This window comes from Pseudophryne corroboree, chromosome 1 (assembly GCF_028390025.1).
Source record: "Pseudophryne corroboree isolate aPseCor3 chromosome 1, aPseCor3.hap2, whole genome shotgun sequence".
Lineage (NCBI taxonomy): Eukaryota > Metazoa > Chordata > Amphibia > Anura > Myobatrachidae > Pseudophryne > Pseudophryne corroboree.
Window position 1 is genome coordinate 554,500,808 of NC_086444.1, and position 13,201 is coordinate 554,514,008.

General features: G+C 49.8%; 1 protein-coding gene across 3 annotated transcripts in view; it reads right to left on the minus strand.

Moving 5' to 3' along the window:
- The window catches only part of MTAP (methylthioadenosine phosphorylase), a 186,706-nt gene extending 173,966 nt beyond the window's left edge, over nt 1-12,740 (minus strand). The window contains exon 1 of one of the 3 annotated variants that reach the window (XM_063914128.1): nt 12,638-12,740. In XM_063914128.1, the coding sequence (XP_063770198.1) occupies nt 12,638-12,661 (24 nt within the window). In that variant the 5' untranslated portion in view covers nt 12,662-12,740. The remainder of the gene's footprint in view (nt 1-12,637) is intronic. The other 2 variants (XM_063914126.1, XM_063914127.1) reach the window with 2 other exon arrangements.
- Nucleotides 12,741-13,201: the final 461 nt, after the last annotated feature.

Consider the following 13,201-nt stretch of genomic DNA (forward strand, 5'->3'; position numbering starts at 1 on the left):
GGAGACACCACATTCATTTGCTCCCGCTCTGCTTCCACATAGCCTTCCTCATCAGACATGTCGACACAAGCGTACAGACACCACACACACAGGGAATGTCCTTTCTGAAGACAGTTCCCCCACAAGGCCCTTTGGAGAGACAGAGAGAGAGTATGCCAGCACACACCCCAGCGCTATAAACCCAGGAATAACACAGTAACTTAATGTTAACCCAGTAGCTGCTGTTTATATTGTGTTTTTGCGCCTAATTATGTGCCCCCCCCCCCTCTCTTTTTAACCCTCTTCTACCGTGTATCTGCAGGGGAGAGCCTGGGGAGCTTCCTCTCAGCGGAACTGTGGAGAAAAAATGGCGCTGGTGAGTGCTGAGGAAGACGCCCCGCCCCCTCGGCGGCGGGCTTCTGTCACGCTTAAATATGCAATTCTTGGCGGGGGCTCATACATATATACAGTGCCCAGCTGTATATATGTTTAATTTTGCCAAAAGAGGTCCCAAATGCTGCCCAGGGCGACCCCCCCCCGCGCGCCCTGCCCCCTTACAGTGACCGGAGTATGTGTAGGTGTGTGGAGCAATGGCGCACAGCTGCAGTGCTGTGCGTTACCTCAGTGAAGAACGGAGTCTTCTGCTGCCGATTTCGAAGTCTTCTTGCTTCTCATACTCACCCGGCTTCTGTCTTCCGGCTCTGCGAGGGGGATGGCGGCGCGGCTCTGGGAACGGACGACGAGGGTGAGATCCTGTGTACGATCCCTCTGGAGCTAATGGTGTCCAGTAGCCTAAGAAGCAGGACCTAGCTTCAGAGAGTAGGGCTGCTTCTCTCCCCTCTTTCCCACGATGCAGGGAGTCTGTTGCCAGCAGAGCTCCCTGAAAATAAAAAACCTAACAAAATACTTTCTCACAGCAAGCTCAGGAGAGCTCACTGAACAGCACCCAGCTCGTCCGGGCACAGTCTCAAACTGAGGTCTGGAGGAGGGACATAGAGGGAGGAGCCAGAGCACACCAGAATCTAAATTCTTTCTTAAAGTGCCCATGTCTCCTGCGGAGCCCGTCTATTCCCCATGGTCCTTACGGAGTCCCCAGCATCCACTAGGACGTTAGAGAAAAACCGGTACCCACTTGAGATTGTGTCGGTGTCTAATGCTTCTTGCACATTTACAAAAAAAAAAAAAAGGAATTTAATACCTACCGGCAATTCCTTTTCGCGTAGTCCGTAGTGGATACTGGGGATCTATACTTTAGTACCATGTGGTATAGATCGGGTTCACTGGAGCCTGGCACTTTAAAACCTTCAGTGTGTGCATGTGTGTGCTGGCTCCTCCCCTCTATGGCCCTCCTAACAGACTCAGTCTAGGAAACTGTGCCCGAGGAGACGGACATATCACGAGAGCAGAAACAGGTACAACAGCGGTAAGGCACTAAGCCAACACACAAACATAATCAAAAGGAGGGCGCTAACCAGAACAGAAGATGGCAACACCAACCTAACCAGAATAGCACAGCTATCCCAACAACATAACAGGACCGCAACGGCGGGCCAACTAAACACTTACTCAGGTAAGCAGGAATCGAAGCACTGAGGTGGGCGCCCAGTATCCACTACGGACTACGAGAACAGGAATTTCCGGTAGGTATTAAATTCCTATTTTCTCTTACGTCCTAGTGGATTCTAGGGATCTGTACTTTAGTACTATGGGGAAATCCCAAAGCTCCCAAACAGGTGGGCGAGTGCTGAGGCCCCTGTAAAACCGCCTGACCAAACTGAAGGTCATCCTTGGCCAAGGTGTCCAACCAAAAGAATTTCACAAAAGTGTTCGTACCAGACCAAGTAGCAGCTCAGCACAACTATAAAGGCAGAGACACTGCGAGCATCGGCCCAGGAATAGCCCACAGACCTAGTCGAGTGGGCCTGAACAGACGTCGGCAAAGGCAGAGCCGTTGAAGTATATGCTTGTTGAATGGTCAACCTGAGCTAACGAGCAATAGATTTCTTAGAAGCCGGCCGACCAATCTTGGTGGCATCATAAAGGACAAACAGCAAATCAGAGTACCGATGACGAGCAGTCCTTTTGACATAAATCTTCAGAGCCCTGACCACATCAAAGGACTCTGGGTCAACAGAAGCGTCCGACAACACTGGAACCACAATGGGTTGATTTTACATGAAAAGCTGAAACCACTTTTGACAAAAACGGAGGATGGGTCCTGAGTTCTGCCCTGTCTTCATGAAAAATCAAATAAGGGCTCTTAAAGGATAAGGCCCCCAATTCAGAGACACGTCTTGCAGATGCCAATGCTAACAATATCACCGTTTTCCAGGTGATAAATTTCAACTCCACCCTATGTAAGGGTTCAAACCAGTCCTATTGAAGAAAGGACTAAACCACATTGAGATCCCACGGAGCCGTGGGAGGTACAAAGGGCGGTTGCATATGAAGAACTCCTTTTAGGGAAGTTTGTACTTCTGGCAACATGGCAAGTTGTTTCTGGAAGAAAATAGAGAGCGCCGAAATCGGGACTTTGATGGAGCCTAAGCGTAGGCCCATATCCATTCCCGCTTGCAGGAAAAGTAGAAAACGACCAATCCTAAATTCCACAGGAGACACCTTTCTACTTTTACACCAGGAAACATACTTCTTCCAGATACGATGATAATGTTTCGACGTCACCATCTTCCTGGCTTGGACCATGGTTGAAATAACCCGGGAGGGAAGTCCTTTTCTCGCTAGAATCTCCCACTCAACTTCCAAGCCGTCAAACGTAGCACCTGTAAGTCTGGATAGACAAACAAACTCTGTTGAAGAAGATCCTTTTGGAGCGGTAGAGGCCAGGGATCCTGCAGAGCCATGGTTAGGAGGTCCGAGAAACATGCCCGTCAAGGCCAAACCGGGGCAATTAGAATTGCTTGAACGCTTTCCCTTCTTAATCTTTGTAGAACCCTTGGGTTTAGCGGAAGAGGAGGGAACAGGTACACAAACTGGTACGTCCACGGCATCGTCAGCGTGTCCACTGCTACAGCCTGCGGATCCCTCGTTCTGGAACAGTAATGGCTTAGCTTCTTGTTGAGAAGAGAAGCCATCAGATCTATCTGCGGACATCCCCACCGGTGAATTAACTGTTGAAACACCTGGGGATGTAGGCCCCATTCCCATGGATGGAGGTCGTGTCTGCTGAGGAAATCCGCTTCCCAGTTGTCCACTCCTGGAATGAATATGGCTGAGATGGCCCTTGCGTTGGCCTCCACCCAGAGGAGGATTTTTGACACTTCTTGCATCGCTGCTCTGCTTCTTGTTTTCCCTTGTCAGTTTATGTACGCCACCACCGTGGCATTGTCCGATTGAACCTGGATCGGCCAATCTCTCAGGAGATGGGAAGCTTGCAGCAGAGCATTGTAAATTGCCCTGAATTCCAGGATGTTTATCGGCAGAGCCGTCTCCTGAACTGACCATATCCCCTGGAACTGGACCCCTTGGGTCACAGCCCCCCAACCCCGGGGGCTGGCATCCGTTGAGAGTAGAATCCACGAGTTGATATTGAAATTCCTGCCTTCAATCAGGTGAGGAACTTGCAGCCACCATAATAGAGAAATCCAGGCTTTCGGAGATAAGGTCACTTCCTGATGCATGTGAAGGTGAGACCCCGACCATTTGTCAAGCACGACGATGGAGCACTGAGCGGACCATAGCCTGGATAGCCAAGGCCTTGTCCATCATTAGAAACACCTTTTGAGACATCGTATCCAGTATCATTCCCAGGAACTGAAGACGTTGGGTCGGTTCCAGGTCAGATTTCTGGAAGTTTAGGATCCACCCATGATCCGTAAGCAGGCGAGTCGTCAGATTGATGCTGTGCAATAGAAGCTCCCTGGACATAGCTTTTATCAGGAGATCGTCCAAGTAGGGGACTATGTTGACTCCCATCATGCACTGTTGCAGCATCATCTGAGCCATGACTTTGGTGAAGACCCTCGGAGCAGTGGACAGGCCAAAAGGCAAGACCTGAAACTGGAAATGGTCATCCAAGATGGCAAACCTGAGGTAAGCCTGATGAGGGGCCACATGGGAATGTGTAGGTAAGTATCCTTGACATCTAGGGATACCAGGAATTCCCCCTCTTCCAGACAGGAGACCACTACCCGTAGGGATTCCATCTTGATTTTGAACACCCACAGATACGGGTTTAGAGACTTCAGAGTAAAAGCCCCTGTTGTGTAAAGGAGGAGGTAAAGGAACCACCACCCCTGTCCGCAAAAGCTTTTGAATAGCCTCTTGCAAGGTAACTTTTGCTGCGGGCAAAACTGGCAAGCCCGATTTGAAAAATCTGTGAGGCAGAAGTGTTTGAAATTCCAGCCGGTATCCTTGGGAAATGAGGTCCCTCACCCAAGGATCCCGGCAGGACTTCGCCCACACGTGGTGAGCACCTACCTGAAAATCGCCTTGCTGCTGGGGCCAACTGTCACGTGGAAGGCATAGCGGCAGGATATCTGGTGGTTTGGTCCAGGAAGGCAGCAGCTGCAGGTTTACCGGACTTACCACAAGATCCTCTCGGAGTGGTGGAGAGACGCCCCAGCCCCTGCCTCTGAACCTCACTGCATGAAAAGACTGCAAGGAGGGTCCTGTGTAAGAACGTCTAGCAGGTGGTGCTGCCGACGGCAGATAAGGAGACTTACCCGCCGTTGCATGGGAGATCCATTTATTTAATTCGTCCCCAAACAAGGTATCACCTGTAAAGGGAAGATTTTCTACACCCTTTTTGGAATCAGCGTCCGCTGACCATTGACGTAACCATAAAGCTCTGCATGCCGAAACAGCCATAGCAGTAGTGCAGCCATTTATCCTACACAATTCCTTTATAGCCTCACTCATAAAATTAGCAGCATCCTGTATGTGTTGTAACAGAGTAATGACCTTAACCCGGGGAAGAGAGTCTAAACCATCAATAACAGAATCAGAATCGACCGACGGGGGGGTTGGGGGGGGGGGGGGGTCCCAGACCTTTCTGTCCTAAGCGGGGAGGGGAAAGGTAGATAAAAACCTCTGTGGAATTTTACATTTCTTATCCGGGTTTAGCCATGCTTCCCTGGCCAGGGAGTTTAACTCTTTTGACACAGGAAAAGTTGCTGAGGTCTTTGGTCGAACATTGAGGTACAACTCCTTATCCGGTTCTGACTCCAGATCTGGTATGTGATGAACCTCTCGAACAGCAAAAATGAGGACCTCCACTCCTGGGGACAGAGAGTGGTCCTCATCCATATCATCATTATCCACATCAGGCTGATCAGAATCAGACTGGAGCACCTGTGGCAGTGAGCGTTTATACCAACAGAGGGGGCTGAGAAGACTTTCTGGTATCTGCTGTTTTGGCCATAGAATCAATAGACTGATTCAACAACTGTTTCTCCTTTTTAGCTGCAGATAATTCTGAATTGACATTCTGAATCATGCATTTAAAATTGTCTAACCAGTCAGGTGCCTGTGAACTGTGCCCCTGTGGAGATAAGTAGCATTGCTCACACATGAGGGACCCCGCTGATGACAGGGTAGAGTTACAAGCAGTACACATAACCATATCCACAGACATACTGACAACTGAAAATACAGCGCAGCCCACTGCAAACACCTCCACACAGACCCTAGAGAGCCCCTGGAGTGACACTGAGGAAACAGAGACCAGCACACGAACACAGCAGCCCAATGTGGGAATGTAAGTGTATACCTGATATAAGTGCAGTGGTGCTGTCGCTAGAGAACGCCCCCCTTGCTATGACCCCCTGGGTACCCCGCGTGGGTCCCCGGAGGAGCAGCGTACATGCAGCCTTGATCCGCAGCAGCAGAAAATGGAGCCTTCCCGCCTCTGGTCCTGCTCTGGGAAGCCCTGCCCCCTTGCAATGGCACGCAGTCTCTGTGATTTGAGTTATGTACACTGGCTCTGTTATACAAAGTAAAAAACATGACAGTACACACAAAGCCTTGTCTGACAGTGAGGACTGTGGAGGAGAGCCAGTTCAGTCCGCGGCGGGCACCGCAGCTCGTGGCCCGTGACCGCCAGGCGACATGCCGCCAAACTGCACCGGGGACCCGCTAACCGGGACTCCGGTGTAACACTCACCGCACCTTGAGCTTCTGCATCAGTTAGAGGGTGGCGGCTAGATGCCAGCGTGGGCACAAATACTAACAATGGGGGTAATTCTGAGTTGATCGCAGCAGCAAGTTTTTTAGCAATTGGGCAAAACCATGTGCACTGCAGGTGTGGCAGATAGAACATTTGCAGAGAGCGTTAGATTTGGGTGGGTTATTTTGTTTCTGTGCAGGGTAAATACTGGCTGCTTTATTTTTACACTGCAATTTAGATTTCAGTTTGAAAACACCCCACGCAAATCTAACTCTCTCTGCACATATTATATCTGCCCCCCTGCAGTGCACATGGGCCCTCATTTCGAGTTGTTCGCTCGCAAGCTGCTTTTAGCAGCTTTGCACACGCTAAGCCGCCGCCTACTGGGAGTGAATCTTAGCTTATCAAAATTGCGAACGAAAGATTAGCAAAATTGCGAATAGACACTTCTTAGCAGTTTCTGAGTAGCTCCACACTTACTCGGCATCTGCGATCAGTTCAGTCAGTTTCGTTCCTGGTTTGACGTCACAAACACACCAGGCGTTCGCCCAGACACTCCTCCATTTCTCCAGCCACTCCCGCGTTTTTCCCAGAAACGGTAGCGTTTTTTCGCACACACCCATAAAACGGCCTGTTTCCGCCCAGAAACACCCACTTCCTGTCAATCACATTACGATCAACAGAACGAAGAAAAAACCTCGTAATGCCGTGAGTAAAATGCCTAACTGCATAGCAAATTTACTTGGCGCAGTCGCAGCGCGGACATTGCGCATGCGCATTAGCGACTAATCGCTCCGTTGCGACAAAAACATAATGAGCGAACAACTCGGAATGACCCCCATGGTTTTGCCCAACTGCTAAAAAAATTTCCTCCTGCGATCAACTTGGAATTACCCCCATAGTGTGATCAGCACTTCACGAGTTCAATGTCCTGTCAGCAAGGATTACGAACCATTAACCCTCAGGAGGTTGGTTCGGTCCCCCCTCTAATGCGCCCTACACACTGGGCAATAAAACTGAAAGATATGAACGATCTCGTTCATTAATGAACGAGATACCGTTCATATCTTTCAGTGTTGAGGCAGCAACGATGAACGATGTGCGGCCCGTGTGCTCATTCATCGCTGCTGCCCCGTCGCTTGTGCATGCAGGCCAATATGGACAATCTCATCATTATTTGCCTGCACTGCTACAGAGATGAGTGACGGGGGGAGTGAAGAAACTGCACTCCCCTCGTCACTTCCCCCCCCCCCCCGCCGCCGGTTCGCCCGTCGGCTGTATCCGCCGTCGGGCAGCTCGGCCGCGGATCGTAAGTGTGTAGGGCCCTTAACTCCCACGAACCAGGTAGCCTGTTTGCCAACCAGGGCTACCTGAAAATAGCTAACTAAAATAAAAAATAAAGGAAACTCTCTGGAGCTCCAGGTAAATGCACCTGGCTCCTTGGGCACATTTTTCTAAACTGAGTCTGTTAGGAGGGCGTAGAGGGGAGGAGCCAGCACACACATATACACACACTAAAGGTGGACCTAATCTATACCCCATGGTACTAAAGTACAGATCCCCAGTATCCACTAAGACGTAAGAGAAATAACAGAAGTGCGTAAATGGAATAGCCACCACTTGACAAGTACAGGCGCAGGTCACCACCCAACACCACTCTGTAACCTGTCCTGGCGATAAGCAAAAGGTTCTTCTAATCAAGGAGACTAATGTGCAGTGACCTAAGCAGGTGGAAAAATGGCATACGAAACATACTGCCAATGAACGCCTTGCAAGCATTTTAAGATTTTTCATTAAAATGTATGTGTGCCTGTAACTCTCTAGCCTTATGTGCATTGTTACAAAGTATTGAATGCTACAAAAATAAACTTTCAATGGAAAAAAAAAAAAAACACAACCATGTCAGCTACTCCCATTACAAACACAATCCTGCCACAGTCGAGTTACTGAAAGCAAAAATATCAGCAGAATTTTAATACATATGTAACAGCCACAAATCCGGTGCCGAAACTTAACTAAAAGTCTTGTATGCCCAGCGTTGACCATGATACAGCAGGTAAATTGCAGGAACAGGTGAGTAAGCTGGCATCTCTATATAACACAGTCTTATATGACCAGCGTTGTCAATAAAGCAGGTAAATTGTGGGAACAGGTGAGCAAGCTGGCGTCCTATATAATACAGTCTTGTATGCCTAGCGTTGACCATACAGCAGGTAAATTGAGCAAGCTGGCGTCTCTATATACCGTATTTGCCGGCTTATAAGACGACTTTTTCCCCCTGAAAAACATGCCTCCAAGCGGGGGGTCGTCTTATACGCCGGGGGTCGTCTTATACGCCTGGCATACATATAGCCAGGGGCGTCACTGCCCCTGGTGACACAACCGGTGCGGGAAGTCGCGAAACAGGGGCGTGGCCTAGCATAAGGGGGCATGGCCTGGTGGGCGGACCCCCGTTTTCAGCAATCCAGGGGGTTAAGAAGATGTTGGCTGCCCCCCCCCTTTCCCCCGTGAAGTGCCTCTATCTCACCTGTGTCCGGTGAGTGTACGGTGAGTGTACGGCGCTGCCGGCGGGTGAAGCTGTGCTGTGGCAAGTCTCTCTCGAATGCAGTGCCGGCTCCTACACAGGGACAGGAGCCAGGTGCTGCACGTATTGTTACAGTGCAGCACCCGGCTCATGTCACTGAGCAGGAGCCGACATTTTGGTGTCACCCCTCGGCGGGTGACACCCGCCCCCACGTTGTGACGCCACTGCATATAGCTGCCCCAAGGGTTACACTTTTATACATTTCATACACTCTCCTCGCCCTCCCCCCCCCTTCTTATGCATACCTTGATACTCCAAATCTCTTATAAGAGACATGTCAGTGCTGCCGCTGTCCTCCCTGCCAAACCGCCTGTCACATTCAGCAGTCACATTCAGTATGTGGAAGGTGTGCGGAAGAGGGGGTAGTCTTATATGGCGAGTACATAACAAACTCTATATTTTGAGTGGAAATGTTGGGGGGTCGTCTTATACGCCTAGTCGTCTTATACGCCGGCAAATACGGTAAACACAGTCACTAATAATCCGCCTTGGTAATTGAAGTTTACAGGTATATTATCTTAAATAAGCACTGGTGGGCGGAATTTGCATAACATAGTCGATAATCACCCGCCTTTGTAGTAATAAACAGTACCAGAGATAAATATCACTCAGAGATATATCTTGAATAAGCACTTGTGGGCGGAGCTTGTATAATACAGTCAATAATCACCCGCCTTTGTAGTAATAAACAGCACACAGATATATATCTTGAATAAGCACTTGTGGGCGGAGCTTGTATAATACAGACAATAATCACCCGCCTTTGTAGTAATAAACAGCACACAGATATATATCTTGAATAAGCACTTGTGGGCGGAGCTTGTATAATACAGACCATAATCACCCGCCTTTTTAGTAATAAACAGCACACAGATATATATCTTGAAAAAACACTTGTGGAGCTTGTATAATACGGTCAATAATCACCCGCCTTTGTAGTAATAAACAAAGCACAGAGATAGATCTTGAATAAGCACTTGTGGGCAAAGCTTGTACAACACAGACTGTAAACACCCACGTTTCAGAATAGCCGGCAAATGCATAAACTTTAAGCTATGACACTGCTGAGTGAAGCTTGCATGAATGGACAACAAATACCAGCATTTTCAGAATAGCAGATAAATGCACAAAACTTTAACGCTGAAGAGGTGGGGGGAAGGATCACCCCAACTTAAGACTGCGGTAGGGGCTGAGGGTGCTTGACCCCTATATTCAACTGGGGGTTGACAACCTAACACACAAGGGGAGCCTACCCCCTATTCCAGGGACGTGCGGTGAGCTAAGTAGCTCAGGAGGCACTGACTAGCACCAGAGCAAGATTTACATACAATATATAAGCCAAAGGGTACATCTGGACATTATACACAGGTGCAGCATAAACTCCTGGAAATTTGGTGAGATTTGATCAGAGATGTGCGGAAAAGATAGCCAGTGCCTTACCTGCCATAGACATTTTACTCCAGAGTTTTGGCTATAAAAATGATTACAATAATGCAAAGAAGATATTTCAAACATATTTTTTGTATTTTCATATACTTTACGCAGTCAAAACTCTGGCACAAACGTTGGTATGACAGGAAAGGCTCTGCCTCACCCCACCGCACGTTACTGCCTTATTCATATCAACTGTGGAGTCACTTCCGAAGGGGAGCCTACCCCCTTTTAAATAAATCATGTGGGGCCACTGATGAGAGGAGCCTACCCCCTTTTAGAAATTAACTGGTCCCCCATTTGCAGAGTTCTGTGCAGCGGAAGGTGTCAATGGCAGAGTTCAGCAGCGGAAGGGCACAACAGAGCAGAGTACCACAGCAGAAGGCAGGGGCAGATCCAGAAGAAAATGAAAGGGGGCACCATGATAGGGGAACGGTAATAGTTATATTTACATGCACCTAAGGCATGCGTACTCCCAGATAAGAGGAGTGGTATCACAGGGGGCTTGGCCTCACAGAAGGAGTAATCTCATCCTGGAATCTGCGGCGCTTCTGCCACCTCCGATCGGGTCCTGGATCTTCGACTTCACCTCCACCCGGGATGCAGAGCACCGCAAAGGGGATGCGCCTTTTAACAGATGTCTGCTGCTCATTCTCCGCATCGCGTTGGCCTCTTCTGCTGCCAGCAATGTTCTCCCAGCTCCAGCCGCATCATCCTCCGCCACGCTAACCGGGATCTTCTCCTTGCCGCAGGCTCCAGTACGCGTCGTCCGTCTAAGCAGCCCAGGGTCCTCTTCTCCAAGAGCAGTGCTCTCCGGTCAGGCGGCCAGGGGTCCTCGCAGGGGTCTTCACATCCGGGGCCGTCCTCCGCGATGCCTGCTCTCCCCATCACCGGCCGCCCGATGTCGCTCCTCGGAAATGGGGTCATCCGCTGCCCCGCTGGTCTGGCGCTCACCCTCTGGCTTGGCAACGCAGTCTTCTCCCCAGCGGCAGCTCTCCCCGACGGTCCGTCCATGGCAGGCAGCGACACGGGCACCACTTCTTCTCACCAGGGGTCTCCGGTCCTCTCGGCGCTGACGATCCCCAGGACCTGGCAGGCGGCTCCACTCTCCAGGATGGCCATCACTTCGGATCCCGGCGGCGGCTCGGCTGGGCAACAGGCAGACTTGAGCGGAGGCTCCACACTTCAGGCTCCTGGCGGACACATCATAATACCTTCCCCAGGTAGTCTTCCCATTCCTCCGGGGTCTCCCTTTCCTGCACTGTGGAGCTTCGTTTAAGGGTCCTCTACTGGCAAACCTCCCCTATGCTTGGTCCCCACTGGCTCCTGAGCCCCAGCAACAGACTGCCCCAGGTGCCTTCTGCCCTGCAACCTGGGGGGTCCAATCACTGAGAGGGCAATCTTCCCGGGTTTAGCTGTTGCTGAGGGAAGGAGGGGAACTTCCAAATACAGTGGCGCCAAACTCTCCTTTGTTAAACTGACAGGGAGAGCAAAGTTAAGCCCTGTTCTACCCTGGGCTTTGTAGTTCCTCTATGTAAAAAAAAACAAGGGGATCCCCATTTTAAAAAAAAAACTCCAGGGTATTATACAGGGGTGTTTTAAGAGAGGAGGAGGCTCGTGTTCAGCTTCCTACGTTCGGGCCCCCTCCTCTCTGCCCGCAGCGCTGTAGAGTCTGACCACTAGAGGGCTCAGACTCTACTGCGCATGTGCAGATCACTGGGAAAATGGTGCGGCAGCCACTTTCACCTGAGATTTCACTACTGCGCATGCGCAGAACTCCGTGAAAAGCCATTTTCAGAGTTCTAATAGCGCTGCAGATGCCGGTGCTGGACTTCGGAGGGGTGAGTATTTTAAAAATAGGTGCAGTGTGTTCCCCCTCTGGACTCACCGCACCCATTATAAAAATGCCAGTGGTATTATAGAACTATAGTATATAACTCTCTAGCCTTATGTGCATTGTTACAAAGTATTGAATGCTACAAAAATAAACTTTCAATGAAAAAAAAAAACACAACCATGTCAGCTGGTCCCATTACAAACACAATCCTGCCACAGTCGAGTTTCCAAAAGCAAAAATATCAGGGGAATTTTTAATACGTATATAGGTACAATACATATTATCCGTAACCCACGATCACAAAGTAGAGCGGCGGGAACACAGTGTCACTGCACCTGCACCACACCGAGCTCACTGTAAGCGGTATATACCTCCGGCTTGCGTCCCTGGGGAGCCAGTCAGATAGCTGCCCCTCATCACCCCGGGGATTATTATCAGTGTGTGTATATGTACAGTATATTCCGCCACATCCCCCGTACGTTAGCGGTCACCGTGCTAAAACTGAGCTGCAGGGGGATGACAGCAGCACATGTGTCAATCACACGCCCGGCAGGAAGCCCATACTGCTGCGCCGCGCATCACCGGGACACCCCGCCCGCATTATCCCTGGCACCATGTGATGGCGTAATAATATTTATCTGATGCGGCTCCGGCCCAGACTCTGGAGTGTGGAAGCACCAACCTTCACAGCGTGCACTGCAGCCATATTGGGATCCGGAAGAAGGCGCAACCTCCCCCCTCCCCTGTGTGCGTTATGTATACCCTCACATCCTCCTCCCTGTGCGGCGGCTTAGTGCGGGCACTGGGAGACAGTGCCGAAGTAAATGGAACTATTTTTTTCTATTGACTGAATTTGGATGTAAGATGTATGTTGTTGCAGTAATGTTTTAAACAAAGGTTTATTTTTATGCATTTCCTGCTAACTCATTTTAGCCTGTGTTCCTCGGCCACTTTGTTTTGTAGTATTATTATGAGTAATTTAGCAAAGTACACTGCAAATGCTTACAGTACGTCCCAAATAGGGACATCACTGGAGCACTGTACCATACCCTCCAACTGTAGTGTTTTGTCAGGTACAGTACCTTTTGTTTTATGGTCTGTACCGATTTTCGGCTCTCCAAACTTCCATTGATAGTATAGGAAGTGGCGTGACCACGCCCACTTTACATGAGGCCACGCCCCTTTTCGGATTTGTACCCATTTTTATGTGTAAACTGTTGGAGGGTATGCTGTACCGAGGCAATCA